We start from the raw sequence: 18,180 nt of genomic DNA on the forward strand, positions 1-18,180 counted from the left end.
TAAGACCTGCTCTGCGTCAGGACTAATTCATGCCTTCAGCAGAGTTAGGTGTGTGCAAGGAAAGCGTGGCCATTTCTCTGCAGATAAAACACCAGACAGAGTCTTAGTTATTTTGTGTTCCAGTTTCTGAGAAATTCTGCAGAAAGCCTGGCAGCTCTGCTGGCCTCCCGTGCCCCGGGGCTCACCGGTGCCAAAAGCATGGTCCTACCCCACTGCTTCGCTTTCTCCCCTGCCTCTGAGCTGAAGGGTCTCAGCCCTGCTCCCTGCCTTCTGCTGGGCTGACCACCCGCCTGACAAACCTGGCAGAGAAATATTTGCTCAGCTCAGTGTGCTCCAGAGATGGCAAAAAGAAGGAGAGCTCGTGGCCGGTGAGGATGGAGCGAGGGATACCTCCCCCTTTCCAAGGCAGCTTCAGAACAAAGTGGTCTTTCTCCTGTGCCCGCACCCAGAGCTGAATAACTCATCACAGCTGGTCAGTCTCAAACCAGCACACATGGGGCCCCCCGAGTGCATGGTGCATTTGTGGAGGAGGAGAAGGAAGGTTCGAGCACCAGCACAGATGACAGGAGACTCAAGTTCAAAGCCTTGTAGATCTGCAGGCACTTCCCTTGATTTCAGGGATTTAAGGTTCAGGGCTATAGTTTGCCTGCTGCCCGTCTGCAAGCAGAGTGGACACACTGTCCTAACCCACCAGGCTGCTCTGAGGATGATGAAAACTTTAGGTGTGCAGGTCTCTGTGAAGAGCTATGTAAGACCTGTGGAGATAAATATCCACTCCGGAGTTGGCTTGAATTTTAGACAAGCACTTTCTCTATCTGCAGGGCTCAGTCCTGCAGCTTTACCCTGAAACATGAAGCAGACAGCCTGGAGCAGTCCCACCAGCTCAAGTGCTGCATAGGTGTAAGCAATTATTAATGACAAACCTGCTAGGCAAATGGGGAGGCGTGTTTGAGCCATGACAATGTTGTACCCCAAAGTAGCACCAGAATACCGAACAGTAATTATTTGCTCTTGGTGTAGGTCTGTCTGTCCGGTGTCCGTGCAGGGTATATCACCCTGGCACCCCGGTCTGTGCCTTGAGATCATTTGTGTTATTTCTGCTATCATTGTTGGTACTAACAACAATATCCTCACCGTTGTTGTCTGTACTCCAAAAGCAGCAGTTAGGGGAAAGGTTGTAGATGGGGGATGGAGCTTTGGTTTTTTTGATGCTGTCATGAGTGATTTGGGGCCAGTTCCAAAGCTTTAACGGAAATACTGCTTCATCCAGTGCTAACACTTTGAGTCTGATTAACCTGGGCAATAGCTCTTAACGAAGAGCCAGCATTACTGTAGCAGATTCCGTGCTGGCATATCCTAATTGGGTCTGGAGGGTTCAGGGCGCTGCTCCCACCTCATGGAAGCCCCGACAGCTACAGCTCATCCCCAGCCGAGCTACTGCCCCGTTATTTTCACAAGGATGGTCCAGCCACAGCCCAGTGCGGTGTTGTTTTTCACATCGATGGAACATACCGCAGCTCCAATGTGAGCGAACACGTTAACATCAACAGAGCCTTTTCCCCAAGCTAAACATATTACGGCATCAGCAAATTACAGGGCACTGTAAATTAGACTCCCTCTTGTGCAGGCTCTGCTTGCTGGGCCGAGGCCACATCCCTCCCTTAAGGAAGGCAGCGGCAGAGGATTTCGGTGCTCCTCGGTCTCCCCTGCCCCCCGCATAGGGCTGTGTGCCTGGGCATGGGCACGGTCCCATTTCTGCCCCTGCTCCCACAGCATCCATCCCATGCGCGCTCCCCAAAGGATGCTTTCATCATGTCACACCGTGCCAGTGACCAGTGAACCTCCACAAAAGAGACGACCCATAGGTCTGGGTCAGTGGGAGGGCATTTTTTATGATTTAAAAAAAAAAAAAAAAAGCATATAGGAAGGGACTAGCTTCCCCTTGCTGTCCCCAGTTTCTGCGCAGCCAAAGTGAGGAAAGGTTCAAACAACTCCCCAGACCACTTGCTCTGAAATCCTGGAGTCAGGTAAACAAGCAGACCTGGCTCGCTGACAGATGTGTTTTGGCCCGGGTGTTTTTACCAGACATTTTCTAGAGAACTGCAAAATGTTGAGAAATGCTATTGCAGGTCTGGGAAAAACAATAATTAAAATGAACCGTTGAGCTCTTTTCGCTGGAAAAACAACAAATGCAGCCCACACTCTCCCATCCCCCTTACTGCAGCTGGCAGCTTTGCTCGCAGGAGTAACCCTGGGCCACCGGCTCCAGCTCCGCTCGCGGGTGGCAGAGCTGTGCCAGCTCCGGCCAAGGCTGTGCCATGCACACCTCGGGGCAGCCGCCCCTCCAGGAGCTGCATTTAAGAAGAAAGGCCCTAAAAAAAGCAGCAAAAGAGGAACACACACACACACAGGTAAATGATTATTTACAGCTGCTGCGTGGGGAGTGTTACACAAGGGGAGGGTGGAGCGCGTTCCACCGCCCTTCCAGGGCTTGTGGGCAGAAAAGCCTATCGCCGCCATGGTGTTTCTACTCCCCCAAGACAGAGTTAATGCTGTTTACCTTGTAATAAGAATGCTATTTCTTGCCTTTTTTTTTTTTTTTTCCCCTTGGCTGAGCTTGTTTTCATGGCTCCCCTGCTGCTCTCCTGCTGGGGGAGCTGGCTCTGAAGGCAGCCAGGAGTGCTGGGCTGGGAGTACCAGCATCCCAAAAAAAAAACGTTGCTGTGTGGTTCCCAAATTAAAAATCAAAGCCCTTGCCTGCAGCAGGAGGTGATTCCGAGGCGGGAGAGAGCACTAGTACTAGCACTGAGCAGCTCTCACATAGATGGGTCTTCCCTAGGAGCCAGGGCAGCTTGGCACTAGCTAGTCCACGTTGTTCTTCCCCCTCAGCCTCCTGCAGGATAGTCTTTCTCACCGTTCTTTTTTTTTTTCTTCTTTTTCCATTAAAAGCCACCTGCAAACTATAGGTCATTAGCAAAGGCTGTCTTTGTACCCCTCAGTCCTGGGGATCCTTGCTGGGAATGCAGATGGAGGTTCTCAACTGTGATGAGATGTTTTGTTCTCATCCCTGAGGTGAAAATGCAGTCCTGTTCTTATGACAGTCCCATCCTTCACCTTCCTGGACAACAGTCGGTGATGTACCTTTCGCAGGTATGGTATTTTGTGATGTGGTTGGTGAAATACAAAAATATCATGGTAAGAACAGGACTTGTGCAATGTCCCGGACAGAATGTGCCACCAGATCACCTAACCCAGCCCGGCTGTGCCTGTCAGGAACAACCTGGTATGGTCCGATGGACCTGGTGATGCACGGATGTTAGAAAAGTCCTTCCTGAAGGAGGAGGATCTGAGCAACTGTAGAGAAAAAGGGCAGGAGGGGAGCAGAGCCCACAAAAATACCTAAATATGGGAAACTTAACCTCAAAATTCAGCTTTCTTACGTGAAACCTGCTCTTGGGCCTGGCTGATGAACCAGAGAGGAGTGGAGGGCAGTTTATGCGCCTCAGAGGCAAACCCAGCAGATGGTTGCCTGGATGGGTTGCCCAGTGCTCGGCCCCCAGCCCAGGCAGGACCCACTGGCTGGTGGCTGCTTGCAGGTGCTCTGGCAGCAAAGCAGAAGCACCCACAGGTTCCCATGGCCGGGGGCTCCTGGTGTCTCCGTCAGGTCTTCTGTAGGAAATGTAGACCCTAGAAACACCAAGTCCCTGACGCAGTATGCTAGGAATCCAGGCAGGGCTTTTCTGGAAAAGCTGTAGGAGTTGGGATGTTTTCCAATTGAGCACATGAGGCTCAACAAAGGAGTGTTTTTCCCTTTCTGCTCAGTGATGCAGATGCCACAGCATGCAGGACTTCTGCGGGAACTGCAGACAGGGTCAAAAGCAATGTGCCATAGAAGAGCAAGCTCCTTGTCACAGGCTGGGCTTCTAGAAGGAGGGAAATGGCAACCAGGTAAATTAAGGAGCCAGTGGGACCGGAGGAATGAAGAATCTAATAAATAGGGATAATGAGGAAATCCTTGCAATGCTGTTTGTGTTGCAATCAAAGGGGCAGTTTGGAAAGTCCAGGTCAGTTGCCCAGTTGGATGCAAAGCCTCAGCTGAAACATGTGGTTGTTGTGAGGCTGTGGTTGGTGGGGTAAACTGCGGCACTCTCTGAAAAATGAGTGCACCTGGACCAGGTCTGTGATGAGCAATCCCATCGCTGCTCTGTGACACCAGCCGTCTCCTCTGAGAGTTGCTGGGTGCTAAGGTGGTGGGCAAACGACATCGTGGGGGAGAAATCCTGATGGCATACACAGGTACATGGGTGCCGCTGGCTGGCAGGACTGTTTGGCCACCTGAGAGGTCTTACATTACAAGATTTGACTGCAGCCCTGCCACAGCCCAAAGAGCTGACTCTGCGGGATGCCTCTTCAGGTAGACACAGTATAAGACCCTGGAAGAAGAGCCTGCTACTGTCGGCATCTTTTACATGTCCTTTGTGAAAATACCGAGACAATCTTACATCACTGTCAGCTTACTGGCTGCCCTGGAGTTATTCCGTATGTCTCCATGCTCAGGACAAAGGTTCAAGCTCTTTAGGTCTGATTACTCATCTAGATTTGTAAATCTGCTACATTTGAGCATCTTCAGGAAGCTAGTGGGATTTCCGGGGGTTGCTTTTAAGCAGAAGTGCTGCTTTAACTTCTTTCTTTCAGTGATGCCATTATTTCTGGTTCTGCCTTATATTAAAAAGATTCTGAGCTTGTATGAATATTTCACAAACATTTCTTATCACCAGCTGTCACTAGCTCTATTGGTTATTCCTGGGATCTCCATTGTCAGGGAGTTCTCAGTGCTTTAATACACTATATATATGTGCTCAGAGCAGTACAGAAAACAAAGGCACATTTATTACAAGAAGCTCATGTGTAAATCAGAAGCTGAATCTGATAAAGGCATTAGCACGGACAGTTTTCTTAAAATTATTGAGTTGGAGAAGCCAAGAAATCCAACAGGCTGATGCTATTCCAAAAACATCTTGAGCTCTCTTACTTCTTTGAAATAGCTAAGCAATATAAACGAGCATGTAATTCCCACTGACAGCTAAGTTCCCTGCATAGTATACACAGCTCTGGCACCATGTGAATAATAAATATGGTGTGGAAGAAGATGCCAAGAAGCAGTCAAAGTTCCCATTGTCTGTACAGACAAATGCCATCATTTCATTGCAAGATGGCTTTAGCAGCAGCAGAGTCAATCAGATGCAAAGATCAAAATCCAACGGGAAACTCTCCCCCAACTTTCAACCTGTTACTCCTTTTCTATGAAACCTACAGCTGAGATGGCCAAAGGGTTGTAGAAAACACAGCCAAGAGGAATTGGATGATTGTGCATGAAAGGCAGGAGAAAAGGGTTGGAAAGCTCGGTCCCAAGCAGGGTGAAAGAAGAGAGTTGTCCTAACTGGGCCAGGCTCATCTCTTGAGACGTCAGCCCTCCAAGTTTCTGTCCCCATCCCTGGATAGTAAGAGAGGAGCTGCTGCCCCTTGTCACCCCTGCCTGGACTGGAGATAGGATCGTAAACCGTATGAGATTATATTTACCCCCAAACTTCACCCTTGACTTTCCAGCCAGCCTGCTGGCAACCCACAAGCCCTATCCAAATGAAAGTTGGGCTGTGAATTTTGTCAAATTAAAAATCTAGGAAACAAACAAGCTAGCCTCTGGCCATCTCCTCTGTGACAGTCTCACACACAAATCTCTGTCTCCCATAGTGGCTTATTTTTGCCAGCAGCTGAGAAGTCCTACTGGCCATTTTATAGGTGGGATTGCTTTCCTTCCCTGTTCTTCTACCCAGGACCTTACTTCTGCCCAGGAAACTTCAGAGTAGAACTTGAAAAAGTCCTTGGACAGGGAGTGAGTGTGAAAACATGGGAAAAAATTAATCTCAATGGAAATCCTTGACTAATTGACAGGTTGGAATAAGAATGACCATAGACCCCAAACTATGCCAAGCAACCAGTCTGCTCCAGGCACTGCAAGCTCACTCAGCCAGCCACATGCCTGGCTGTTTTGCTCTGCCAGCTTTACAAGGCCTAATTAGCTCTATTCATTTTGTTTGTAATTACAAAAGCAAACAGCCCTTGGAAAGAGAGGGAATAGAGGAGGCAGCTCCTTGACTAAGCTTAAGAAAATGTTTTAAATAAAGTTTGCCTCTCATCAGGTGTACTTGAGAATATGAAAGGGATGAACACAAGAGCTCTAGTGAATGGAAAAAGGTTTCCAGGCCAGGCAGAAGCAAGGGGGATGAAGCCTTGATACCCTTGGGAGGCACCAGTGTGGGTTAGAAGAGGCCATCCCTAGCTGGAACCATTCTCTACTTGGCCCGCAAAAATGCACACTTGACTGGTTGTGGTGGGAGAAGTGCAGTACCTTCCCAAAGAGGCTTTAGAGTGACATGGATCCTCCCAAGGCCCATCTCTTCATGATCCTGTTAACCAAGAAATCGCACATAAGAGTTTGAGACACATATAGATCAGCCAATCTCTTCCTACTCTGGAGATGGAAGATCTCATGCAGATAGCCCCAACCCGCACATACCCTACCCCAGCTAAGGCTATGGAGAGCAAAGCAGCTGAAACACAGAGCATCTCTCCTGGGAGCGCCTCAGCTCCACACCCCATCCCTTCCCCATTCCTGCAGCTCCCACTCCCCTGCGAGGGAGCCGTCTGCCTTCCCCCTGTCCCTTCCTGCTCCACCCAGGGTGCAGCCGGCCTCGCCGAGGAGCAGACCTTCTGGTTCCCGGGCTGCAATGCTGCAATCGTAGCAGATTACTGGGTGAGTTTCTGCCAGGGGCCACAACTGCCTGACTCACCGCGGAAGATCTGTCCCCACCTATGTCTGCTGTAGATACACACAGCTAAACAAGCTCCATACCGGCTGGCAGGCAAGCTCCCAAAAGCCCAAGCCCCCCCCCCCCCCCTTCTCTTCCACACACACTGTCCAAGTTCTGCTCAGAACCAAGGAATGAAGTAATGCAGTCTCATTTTCCTTAAAAAAGTCCATTTATTGAAATTGTTTAAACACTTTATACAAGTTCCCAATATAAGCGTCTGCTCCCTGGCTCAAGGTTAATGCAAATGGAAAAGCACAGACTTCAGCAGCTCTTTAATGTGACCTGAGCTGCCACCTCCTAAGAGGTCTCATGAGGCAGCTGCTGTGCACAGGCAATTCCCCATGGAGAAGTGGAAGCCACATGACCCAGCTCCAAGTACAGGCCAACATCAACTCGAGCCTGAAGCAAATGCTCCGGTTGGTTTCTTTCAGTAACTTTGATTTGTGTTGCAGAGTCAGGTCAAACAGAGGTACAAAGCTTACACAAACCACCAATGCCATGGTTGTACAGCGCTTAGCCCCAGAGGCTCTCCCTGTCTACAGAAGGAAATCAAGAAATCTGATGCCTCTGAACACATACACAATTATAAAGCCTGGTCAGAAGCAACCGGTTTCCTTCTGCAGAAAAAGCAAGGTTGAGCTTTGGAGAACTGGTGTCATCCTTCTAGGAATTACAAGACTTAACTCCAGACAGCCTCAGCCAGTGTTAGTCAAACACCAAGTGACTGACTGGGTGTTTCAGAGGAAGGGGTGGGAACCTTTGATGAGTTGCGTTTTTAATTTTTTTTTTTTTTAAGATACAACTTCATACGCAAGGATGGCTTTATCTTTAAAATGCTAGTTTCTTCCTCTTTGGTGAGCTTGGATTAAAAGAAAATGCCGTAACCTTTGGGTCAGTTTCCTTGGAATTTGCCTTCATATCATCACTGAAAGTGTTTACAAGAAGAAAAAAAAAGACAGGATCAAATGGCAGCGTGTGAGGTATCCTTGGGGAAACATCAGGGAGTGGCAGTGCATTCAGTTTGGTTTAACACATTTAGCTGCACGAGGCAAACTGAGATCAGTAACTAAGCCCAAACGAGAAAGACTCAAGGAAAGAGGAGAGCGTTTGTTAAAAGGTGGCCTGTAGCACACACAAGGCAATAAAGCTTCAAGCTCAGTTAGGTACTGTAGTGGAAATATGGCAAGACAGTCACTGGCAGCACTCGCTGTCTAAGGAACAGCAGCAGAAGCCCCACCAGAGACACCCAGTGAAAACAGAAGGCAATCGTTTTTCTTTAGCTCTCCCCTGGCGCCAGGGAAGCCTGCAGCAGCTTTGGGTGTCCACCCTCTGCAGTCACAATTTTGCAGCCTTTTGCTGACACAATCGACTTTAAGATTTTTGTCAAAAAAACGATGACAGTTAAGCCAAGCCACCTTACACTGCATCTTCTGTTGGCCAACCGCATGTGCATGGACAGTTACGGATTTCAATTTGTTAAGTCACCGCAATTTAATTGTGTCCGACCATTTGCCATGCCAATCTGCACAAAAAGGCGGGTGCTCAAGATGACGCCAATAAGACAGTACAAGAGCATTTTTAGATCTCTTCAAACATTCCTACATGTAAAGTCTTTTCCCTAAAATTATGTTTCCCCTTAAGCTATTGGTTTCATCACTTTGTATATAATATATGTTTCTTTAATTTCTACACACACCACACTGGGCTCTAACTTAATCAGGTATGGGACTGAATTGTTACCATCTATTTTTTTTAAAAACATCTAAAAAAAGCACCAACATCCATCTAAAAAAAACAGTATCATTTTTTCCCTTTTACTCCCAAATACTAAACTTAACCCAAGCTTGGAGGTTTCATCTTTCCAGTGGCAATACCTATGAACCTAGGCTAGCCTTCCTCCACGGGCTGGGAGAGAAAGGAGAAGTTATGTCCAGTAGCAAAGAGGATTATAAAAATATACACATTTCTGGGAGAAGAGGAAGGCAGAACCTAGAGTCTGAATTCTGCTCAGGACAGTGGCATTGTAGTGTCCTCTCCAAAATGCTTTCGTGACCAGTGCTGGTGGCTCCTCTTCTTTGTTTCATTATACATAATCCTTCCCTGTGGAGGGAGCATTTTTTGGATAGCCTCGGGTGGGTGGATATGAAGTTTCTCTCCGTGGACAGGAGCAGCAGAGGAAGGCCCCCCCCAGCATGGCCAGAGAAGCAGCTGCCCAACCTATGAAGAGAGCTGATCCAAATTCAAATCTGGCGGGGAGAAAGAAGAAAGAAAGTGAATAAAACAAGTAACGCCTCTGGATTACAGTGTTAGCATGTTCACACCAAGCAGAAAGGAGCTGAAACTGGGATGGGAAGTGGCTTCCTGCAAGGCAGCAGTCTGGAGCTGCCTGAGATTTGGTGACCTTCAAAACCCAGAGGTTTGTACGTTGGGTTAGTCCAGTCTGTCAGCTCACCGCAGCGGGGCCGAGCTCCGGGCAACCCAGGCCTTGAGCATTTAGTGGAGGAAAATTGCAGAATTCACATCAGTTGGGTCTCTGGCAGTGATGATGCCTTAAAACAAAGCCAAGACTTAGGAGCCACGTGGATGATGAGATCTGGCCCTCGTGCTCTTCCTGCAGTTTGAAGCCAACCTAGCTAGCTCAGGAAATTCCCTTCTTTGTTTTGAGCCACTGCTACTCAAAGCTAAGCCCTGTGAACATTTGTCACGCTGTACTATAGCATTATATCAAATGGGTCAGTACCTGGTGTTGACTGGGGTGAAAGGGTCATAAAAGGCACGAGCCACTCTGTTGCCATACCACGACGTGGCCACCAGCGCTGCCAAACCTGCACATGAAGGGAACACAGTGTCATGACTTGAGGAAAAAAATAAAAAAAACCAAAACAGAAAACCAACAAAAGTCACTACAAAAATAAGTGTAGCAGAACCAGCATCTGGAGTGATGCTGAGCTGCTGCTGCCCTGGGAAGTTCTGAACAGTTACTTAGTGCTGTCTGGGAGAGATTTAAGGAAGGATTGAAGGTCACCCACGGTTACATTGCACCAAAAGCAGGACTGCTGACAGCCTTTCACTGATGCAGGGTGTACAGATCAAACTCAGCTCTGCTAACAGAGACTGAAGGCACGCAGTCTATATAAAGCATAATGCTAGTGCCAAGAGACCTATATGATGCCTCAGATAGCCAGTGGCTACTGTGCCAAAGTCCGCCAGGGAATTCCCAGCCCAAAATGCTCTTGGAGCAATGACAGCAAACCTTCCCCATCCTCTCACATCCTACACAGAATAAATGCCATTTAGGACACTGCACACTTAACATAAACACACCTGTATGTTACCAACCTGCAATGATGAAGATCACCCCACCGAAGACGGCCATCCGCATCTTCTTCACCTGGTCGTCTTCCATGCACTTCATGCATTTCATGCCAGTCACAGCAACGAATACCGCGACAAGGCCCAGGAGTATCGCAGCCACCATCAAAGCCCGAGTGGCCTGCAGACTGCCTAGAAGACATTAGGATTTGAGTTACCACAAGGAAATCTCAAGATACACATAGAAATTCAAATTACTGGGCTTCGTAATCATGTGTCAAAATACTCTGCTCCCCATTACACAGAATACAAACAAGCAAGACATTCCTTTTTAGCTTTAAGCTCCCAGAAACTGTCATGCATCAGGATCAGAGGACTCTTGGCCTCTTCTAAAAATGCATGGCAAACAAGGGCACGCAGCTTTTTGCAGGAAATGACCTGGGAATTGCCCTCAGACATCTTTTGTTCCTTGATCATTTGAATGCCAATTGGAAGGACATATCTGTTTATCAAAAGAAGTATTCAGATTTAGGCTCTACCTTGACAAAGCATTTAGGCACATGTTTTCATATGAATAGTGCCATACATATGAATAGTCCCACAGCAGAGAGCAAGGCCCCTTTGTTGCTCAACACTTCCAAAACCTGTCTTTTATACAAATAACTCAGTGCTGATTTAGATATTTTTTGCACTAAATCCTCAGATTGAGTCCCAGAGGGTACAAAAATACAATTGCAACAGAAACAGGATTTTTCCCAGCCAAGTGAAAAATAGGTTGTTTTTTTTGCTACCTAAAATATTTAGCTTATTAGACTCAAAGATATTCAAATGTTTTAAGGGCGTCTTGTGCTTTCAGGGAATTGAAGCATGGGGTGATGCCTCCCATAGGCAAGAGTTCTATTTGCCCTGAGTTCTCAGTGTACATGATCCAAGATTTGGTTTATATTGACACATCTGAAGACACAGACACACTAACCCCAGGTGTGTGAACTATGAATTCAGATTTTCTTGACACCAAAGGAGGAAGAGAATAACGACATAAATTAACTCATTACTGAAAAAGAACCTCAGGTGACAAAACACCTGAATAGCAGTGAAATAAGAGCCTGAGCTTTATTGCCTGGTAAATCAGGTTTGTTTTAACAGCGTGGATTTTAGTATACAGTCCGGTTAAGATCTGGGAACAAACAGGGCTGGTTCATCAGATTAACAGGCTCCCAGGAGCATGCTGTAACCAAGGCAAAAGGGTCCCCTGGCACAGAAGGTTATCTAGCAGCGACACATGTATAGTTTTAGCAAAGTATCACCAGAATCCCCTCCCCAGTCAGGAGCTCACCCCTGGGAAAGCGCACTGACTGCATTCTGCTGGAGCTCTGCAAAGCCCTTCCAGCTTGGACAACTGCAGCTGTAAGATTTAAGCCTACAACGGAGCAGCACCTGCAAACTCCTCCGTCAGCGCTCGGCGCTGGCACAGGGAACCCATCAGAGCCTGCGCAACAACGATGGGCTCTTTGGCTCGATGGAAGCGCAGACCGGAGCTCAAACCCAACAGCGGCAAACCCGATGGCTCAACCCCGAGGGCAGCGCAGCCGCACACCTCTCCTCTGCAGCTTCTCTACTACACGGTGCCCCACGGCACTGCTCCTGCGGGAAAGTTCTCGGTCCCCCCACCAACAACGGGCTATCAGGCTCTAGTTCTGCTTTATAACAGATCTGGATCTGCCTCTCCACACGCACAGCCTTATTGTTCTGTAAATAGAGTATGAAACCAGTTAAAACCAATACAATAAAAAGGCAATATTCGGAGCAATAGGAAGTGACACACTTTTGCAAGTCTTGGCTTTCTTGAGAAAAATCCCCCAAAGCAGCTTGGCTAAATGTCATCTCTCCCTTCCTTCAGAGAGGAAGGGCCACAGTTCCACACCGCCCAGGTGCTAATCAAACCCCATCTGTTGCATTGATTGCAGAACCCCATTTACAGAATCATTTATCACTTTAGCATAAACACAACAGCAGTATCCAACCACACATTTAATACATTTCTCTCTACATCAGAGATCACACACACACAAAAAATTTCTAGCTTACAGAAACGATGCCAATATTCAGAAAGACTTCATCTGACAGGTTACCACCTGTAATGTACCACACTGGTTGTCTACCAATTCGGCTGCCACACTTTTAAGGCTAAACTGTGCATTACAGCAGCAGCTCTGGAGAGGCCAATGGCTGAACACACTAGTTCATACTTTGCATGGGAATGGACATTTTCAGCAGAGGTACCAAATCTGTTTCATCAAGTCGACAGTAAGTTGGCCTTAGTCTTCCTGCAGAAGAAATTACTCTGTAGGAGAGGGTTTTGAAAGAGTTCTTTCATGAAGCTGAAAAGAGGAAATGTTATACCTCAAACTAGAAAATTAGTTATAAGGGTGGGAAGAGACCTCTCACCTTCAAGCACAGTACTAAGGGACAAAGACAGGAAGACACTTGAAAAAGATGGTACGAACTCAGAAAATCTAGCTAGAAAACCTGCTAAAATCTCAAGATGTACAAGTATCAACTGGATGCACACAGCAGCTTTGCAGAAGCAGCTGAACAAAAAGCAGCATTCTGAGAATTTCCCAGGGCCACACGTTTTCAGCAGCAGACCTTGGAGGGACATCTGGTGTCCTCACCCCTGCCTTATCCATGGCTCCCCATGGCATAAGAGGACAGAGGCATTTCAAAAACTCGCTGTGGGACAGAAAAACAGGTTGGAGCATTTGCAGAACAGACTGTCCCCTTTATTCCAAGAAGTTTTAACGTGACACGATTGTATTAGCCAACCATCCTCCCCGCCACCCAGCCTGGCTGCTCTGTGCCCACAGCACATGCTGGGAGACAGGGCTTTTGTCTTCCTACCACTTTTGCAACGTGTGCAGTACATTGACTGCAGTTAATCATCATACAAGGTATGAATTATTATGTACACATTAACAACCCCGTTGTCAATGGAAGCCGCACATCCAGAGGCTGAGAAAGCCAGTTTAATATTAGTTCTGTTGTTGACATGGGCCTTTCCAGGTGTTTTAAAAATCCCAAATGAGGTAAGTATGACATTGTCTTAACCTGCTAAACAGGACTGGCTACCAGCAACAAGTAGAAGTACTCTACAGCAATTTAACTTTACAACTTCTATCATATTAGAGGGAAACAGGATTTCCCCCACACTCCTTGCTGCTGTCTCACCAACAGGAACAGGGCTTGTCGCCTCCCACGCGATACACCACCACTGTCGGAAAGCCCAGGCAGTCTCAGGAGTCCTTGAGGGGAAAAAAAACCCCAAACCAGAATACTGTACAAGGTGAAGACAAACTGGCCTGGCACCCAACAACAGCTGTCAGATGGTAACAGTATTTTGTCAATATAAACCACTATTGACTGGGCAGCCAAGCCTTTTTATCGCTGGTTAGTAACAAGATAGAGACCTGGCTTGAAAAACCTACACCAAGAAAGCAGAAAGTACCGAAAACCAGAGGTTTTAATGGTTAATAACAAATGTGAATCCTGCAAACCATAAAAATACAGTGTACGTCCACAAAAATTACACAGTAGCTCACACCTTTTTCACATAATGAAACCCACTTTTTTAAAAAAAACACACCACCTAACAGCTCTAACTTATTGTTAGTGGGTTTGGACACGAATTACACAATGCAGTTTATCTGAAGCCTATGTAAGGCTTTTTCCTTCCTACAACTATCTCCACTTTTTTTAAAAAAAAAACACACCACCTAACAGCTCTAACTTATTGTTAGTAGGTTTGGACACGAATTACACAATGCAGTTTATCTGAAGCCTATGTAAGGCTTTTTCCTTCCTACAACTATCATTACCTGACACAGAAGTAATTGCTGGCAACTGCTTAGTTATATTAAAAAAAAAAAAAGTACTTCACCAGCATATATTTGAGGTTATTTTTCCATCATCACATTTCCTTATTTATTCTGTTTATATCATCTACATTATAGAAAAGCTGTTGGGAAAGTGCCATGGGATTTTTGCAATGCCTGCTTGTTGCTATAATGGCTCTGTGTGCAGATTATTTTCTGATAGGGATGCTCATTGACTGCCTTGTTTGTATTTAAACTGTGGACTTTTTCTTCCGTCTCCATGGGCCTCCATGGAACCATGTGATGGCAGAACACAGGTGAAACAGATGCTGTGCAGCTCCCTCTAATCTCTGCAAGGGCAGTTCCCCAGGAGCTACAAGCACCCCTGTAGTGTAGGGAGCAGGATATACTGTCCACCTCCAAGAAAAAAAAAAAAATCAGCAGCCTTTAAAGTCTTCCCACCAGGGTTTCATGAAAGCTGAATCTCCTTGAAGGAGCAGAATCTGAGATGCTGGTCTTCTGCCCTGCCAGCTCGTGAAAGCTACTTGTGTGCAGCAGGCAAGGGAATGAAGATCTGAGCAAGCAATAATAGCATCAGAGGTAGTCAGCAAACATCTCTCATACTTCACAGTCGTTCTGGCGGGACCCAAAAGCCTGCCAATGGCTTGGAGGCTTTCAAACCCCTTATCAATCCTTGCAGAGACCCTGCGCACCCATTGCCATCAGATATTCCAGCCTGGACTCCTTCAAAACACCTCCTCACAAGTCTTAGATGACTGTACAGAGCAATCTGGGCAGCACATAGACTGAGTCAGGGTCATTTTTCTTGCCAAAATGGAAAGGCTGTGAAGTCCACACTGCATGTCCAGTACAAAGAAGGCAAATTCAGTAGGTGACGGTGGCCTTGTACTCTGCCCACCCCAAAGCAAATACAGTTCAATGCCCTCCTGCGATCACTCAGACAGCAGAGAAAGATTGCTGGTGAGACGGGCAACACGCTGTACCACCACTTCCAGGTTCCTGGTCAGAGGAGACCTGAGCAGCCTGTTTTCCCACGAAGCCTGGAAATTCTCTTACCAAGAGATTTAGTAACACATAGTAACACTAGCTACTAAAGCTGCTTAGATGCTGCTTGTAGAGCAATAAAGCCAGTGTGTTGCGACAGACTCCCATCCCCTCTTGCAGACACACAACACAGCACCGGAACAGCCTCGGTGGCATTCCAAGTAACCCTCTACCTTCTCAAAGCGCGGCACAAGTGAGACTCTTTTATCACTCCATCATAATTTTTCATGGAACGGGGATTGAGAAACATGGGAGCAAATTAACCCTTAACCCACGTGAAAGCACAGATACCAGCAGGTTCTACCTGCTTACTCCAGATCTATTTGGACACGTTTGTCCCTCATGCTATAGCTTTGTCCCTCCCTGGGCCACCCTCCCAAACTCCCCTCCCATCACGCCAGAGCAGCAGTAACCTGAGCATGAACCCTTCCTTCCCCCCACCCATCCTCTTCCCCAGCTCCTGGAACAGGCTCAGCCAGGGTGGTAAAGATGTAGGAGGGAGAATTTCACATTTCAGTGATGGTGTTGGACCCAGAGGGCATCCAAACCCTTGTTTATTTTCTGGGCTAGGGCACAAAGGCTCATTGTGGATGTACTAGGTTTGGTGATGAAGTGGTAGATGAGTCTCAGCTTGTCTCAAGCACACAATCTCTCCCAGGAAAACCAAACGGGGCAACGAGTATCTTCAGCTTAAAACAGCCCAGACAGGACCCAGAATCACCTCTGCCCCGAACAGGAGAGGGTGGTTAGGTGGGGCTGAAAGCTTCCAGTGACAGGTACCAGGAGCCCTCCCTCCTGTCTGAGACCATCCCCCTGAGACCCCGGAGGAGCACAAAGCTCAGCTAAGCTCCATGGACGATGCTGGAGGGCTACAAGAACAATGCTGAGGCTGTGCAACAAAGCCTTGTTGCAAGGGTAGCTTTTGTTGCCTCTATGTCTGCATGTGGCCACGCACTGCTTTTCACGTAAGCCAGCAAAACGCAGCCTTTCTATTGCCTGAATAGGAGCACTGACATAAGCCCTCAGCTGAACGCAGCTGCGGGAGAAGTGCCAGCATGGGTGCACTCCAGCAGCGTGGCCACACGGGAAGCTGGAGGCCCCCCAGTTGCCTAACTGGTGCTTATCAGCTTGTGCCAACCCCACGTCTGCCATGCAGCATCAGTCCAAGCAGCCAAACGCTTGACGCATCTAGAGGAACGGCAACAGCAACCAGATACGCAGAAGCTCGCTGGCAAAGTTTTCCAACATTCCCACAACCACGAGTACCCGCGGGTGTGAGGAGGCTCAGTCCTTTCTACGGGAACAAAGTAATTACAGCTCTGAGCCTCTCCCATTAGCGTATGAGGCTCTGACATGCGGCTCAGAGCATTCAGGGCATGTGAAGCTCTGGCAGGACAGCGGGGCCAGGCAGGAGAAGGTTCGCTGCCCACGTAGCTGTGCCACCTTCACCACGCCACCAGTGAAGGCAGTAATGGAGCTCCTCACTGCGCGGCTGCACCTGTTGAAATGGGTATAAATAAGAGGTTTTCGCACCTCCACTCAAAACAGCACTGCTGGTCCCTGCCCAAGCCTAGATGGCCGTAAGACTTTGAAGGGAGACCAGGCAGGGAAAACAGCAGGTAAGGTGTATGTCCCCGAACAAGGAGTCCCCAGCCCTCACCGACTTGCCCAACGTGGAAAACATCCCCTGCGACTTCCATATTTCTTGGGCTTCCTGGGAATTTTCAGGCAAGTGTGCCCTGCAAGGCCAGGGGCTCTGCGAGGGGACAAAAGGCCACTAATAGCTCAGGCTCAGTCCCCGGCACCTCACACCTCCCTCCCCCGCAGCCCTGGAAGAGAAGAGCCCTTATTGTTCGCAGGACAAAGGTGAGGGGGAGCAGCTGGATTTCAGCTCTCAGCCGTGAATGGGGCAGGTCTGGAGGTCCTCGGGCAGGTTTTCAGGAGGCTGTCGAGGCCAGGCTCCGCATCTGCTTCTGCAGGCAGCTCTCATTTACAGCACAATGGGCTGCAGCAGCACAGCCCCCGAGGCAAGTTTACCTTTCGCAAGGCATCGAGGGGGTGGCTGGAGATTCCTCAGCCCTACTGGCATCTTCACCCCCCACCCCCAGTGAGAGATAAGAGGCTTGAAGCTGAGCTTATACATAATTACCACTGAAACCGCCCCAGACTGTGTGCTCAGCCCAGCCCTGATTACCCACAGCCCCGCACCCAGTTAGTGCTAAGTGGGTGCACCGCACCCCCGATGGGAGCAATTCGCGCCTCTGCCAGCTGCAGGACCCACGGGTGTTCGGGGCAAGGGGGCAGGAGGGATTGGTGTGGGCCAGCAACGAAGGTGGGAGCCGGGGTGTCCAGCTCCACGGCGTGACACCCAGGAAGGGCTGGTGGCAATCGAACTTGGGGATACTCCCCGTGGTGCCCGGCTTATGTGAAACTTGCCGGCCCATCCTTTGGGAAAGAGAAGGTGACCAAGATAGTAATTACTATTTGATTAATTAGGGAGGGACGAAGGTGTTGCAGGACAGAACTGGACTCGGGATGAGGGGAGGGATATTGAGAAAGGGTGATTTTTTTTTTTTTTTGTCAGCCTAAGTTATGCGCTTCAGCGCTGTAGAAACAGCCCTCGTCCAGCTCGGTGTGACCGCCCCCAGTGACACCCCAGCAAGCCAGGCTGCAGCTCCTGCATGCATGAGATGGCTTCGCAGTCCCGGGACAAGATAAGAAGACCGAGAGATTACCTTGACATACTAGTCTGCCTAAAAACTACAGGCAGGGCTCCCTGGGCTGGAGTCCAGCTCACCTGCCAGCCCTTTGCCTAAAAGCCCCACGGGAATAACTGCGACTTTCACAGAGCACAAAAGACCAAAACAGTCAAACGCAGAAAGAAAAGGATCCGAGCTCGAAAAGACCACTTCAGCCCCGACACACTCTGCCTCCCACCGAGCCGTGCCCAAGGCGGGCAGCCCCTCTCTAAACTTCTACAGTCAAAAGCTCTTTCGCAAACACGGCGCTTTCCCGAACACACGTGGAGGATCTGACCCTTTCCCTCCCGGGACGTTTTT

At 48.4% G+C, this 18,180-nt stretch overlaps 1 protein-coding gene across 1 annotated transcript in view; it reads right to left on the minus strand.

The window, feature by feature from the left end:
* Window positions 1-8,427: 8,427 nt before the first annotated feature.
* Window positions 8,428-18,180, minus strand: part of CLDN1 (claudin 1) — a 25,510-nt gene continuing 15,757 nt past the window's right edge. The window contains exons 5-7 of the mRNA XM_009883419.1: window positions 10,212-10,376; window positions 9,613-9,697; window positions 8,428-9,118 (exon numbers count right to left, since the gene is read on the minus strand). Coding sequence (XP_009881721.1) covers window positions 8,956-9,118; window positions 9,613-9,697; window positions 10,212-10,376 — 413 coding nt within the window. The 3' untranslated portion in view covers window positions 8,428-8,955. The remainder of the gene's footprint in view (window positions 9,119-9,612; window positions 9,698-10,211; window positions 10,377-18,180) is intronic.

This window comes from Charadrius vociferus, unplaced genomic scaffold, assembly GCF_000708025.1.
Source record: "Charadrius vociferus isolate BGI_N301 unplaced genomic scaffold, ASM70802v2 scaffold214, whole genome shotgun sequence".
NCBI lineage: Eukaryota > Metazoa > Chordata > Aves > Charadriiformes > Charadriidae > Charadrius > Charadrius vociferus.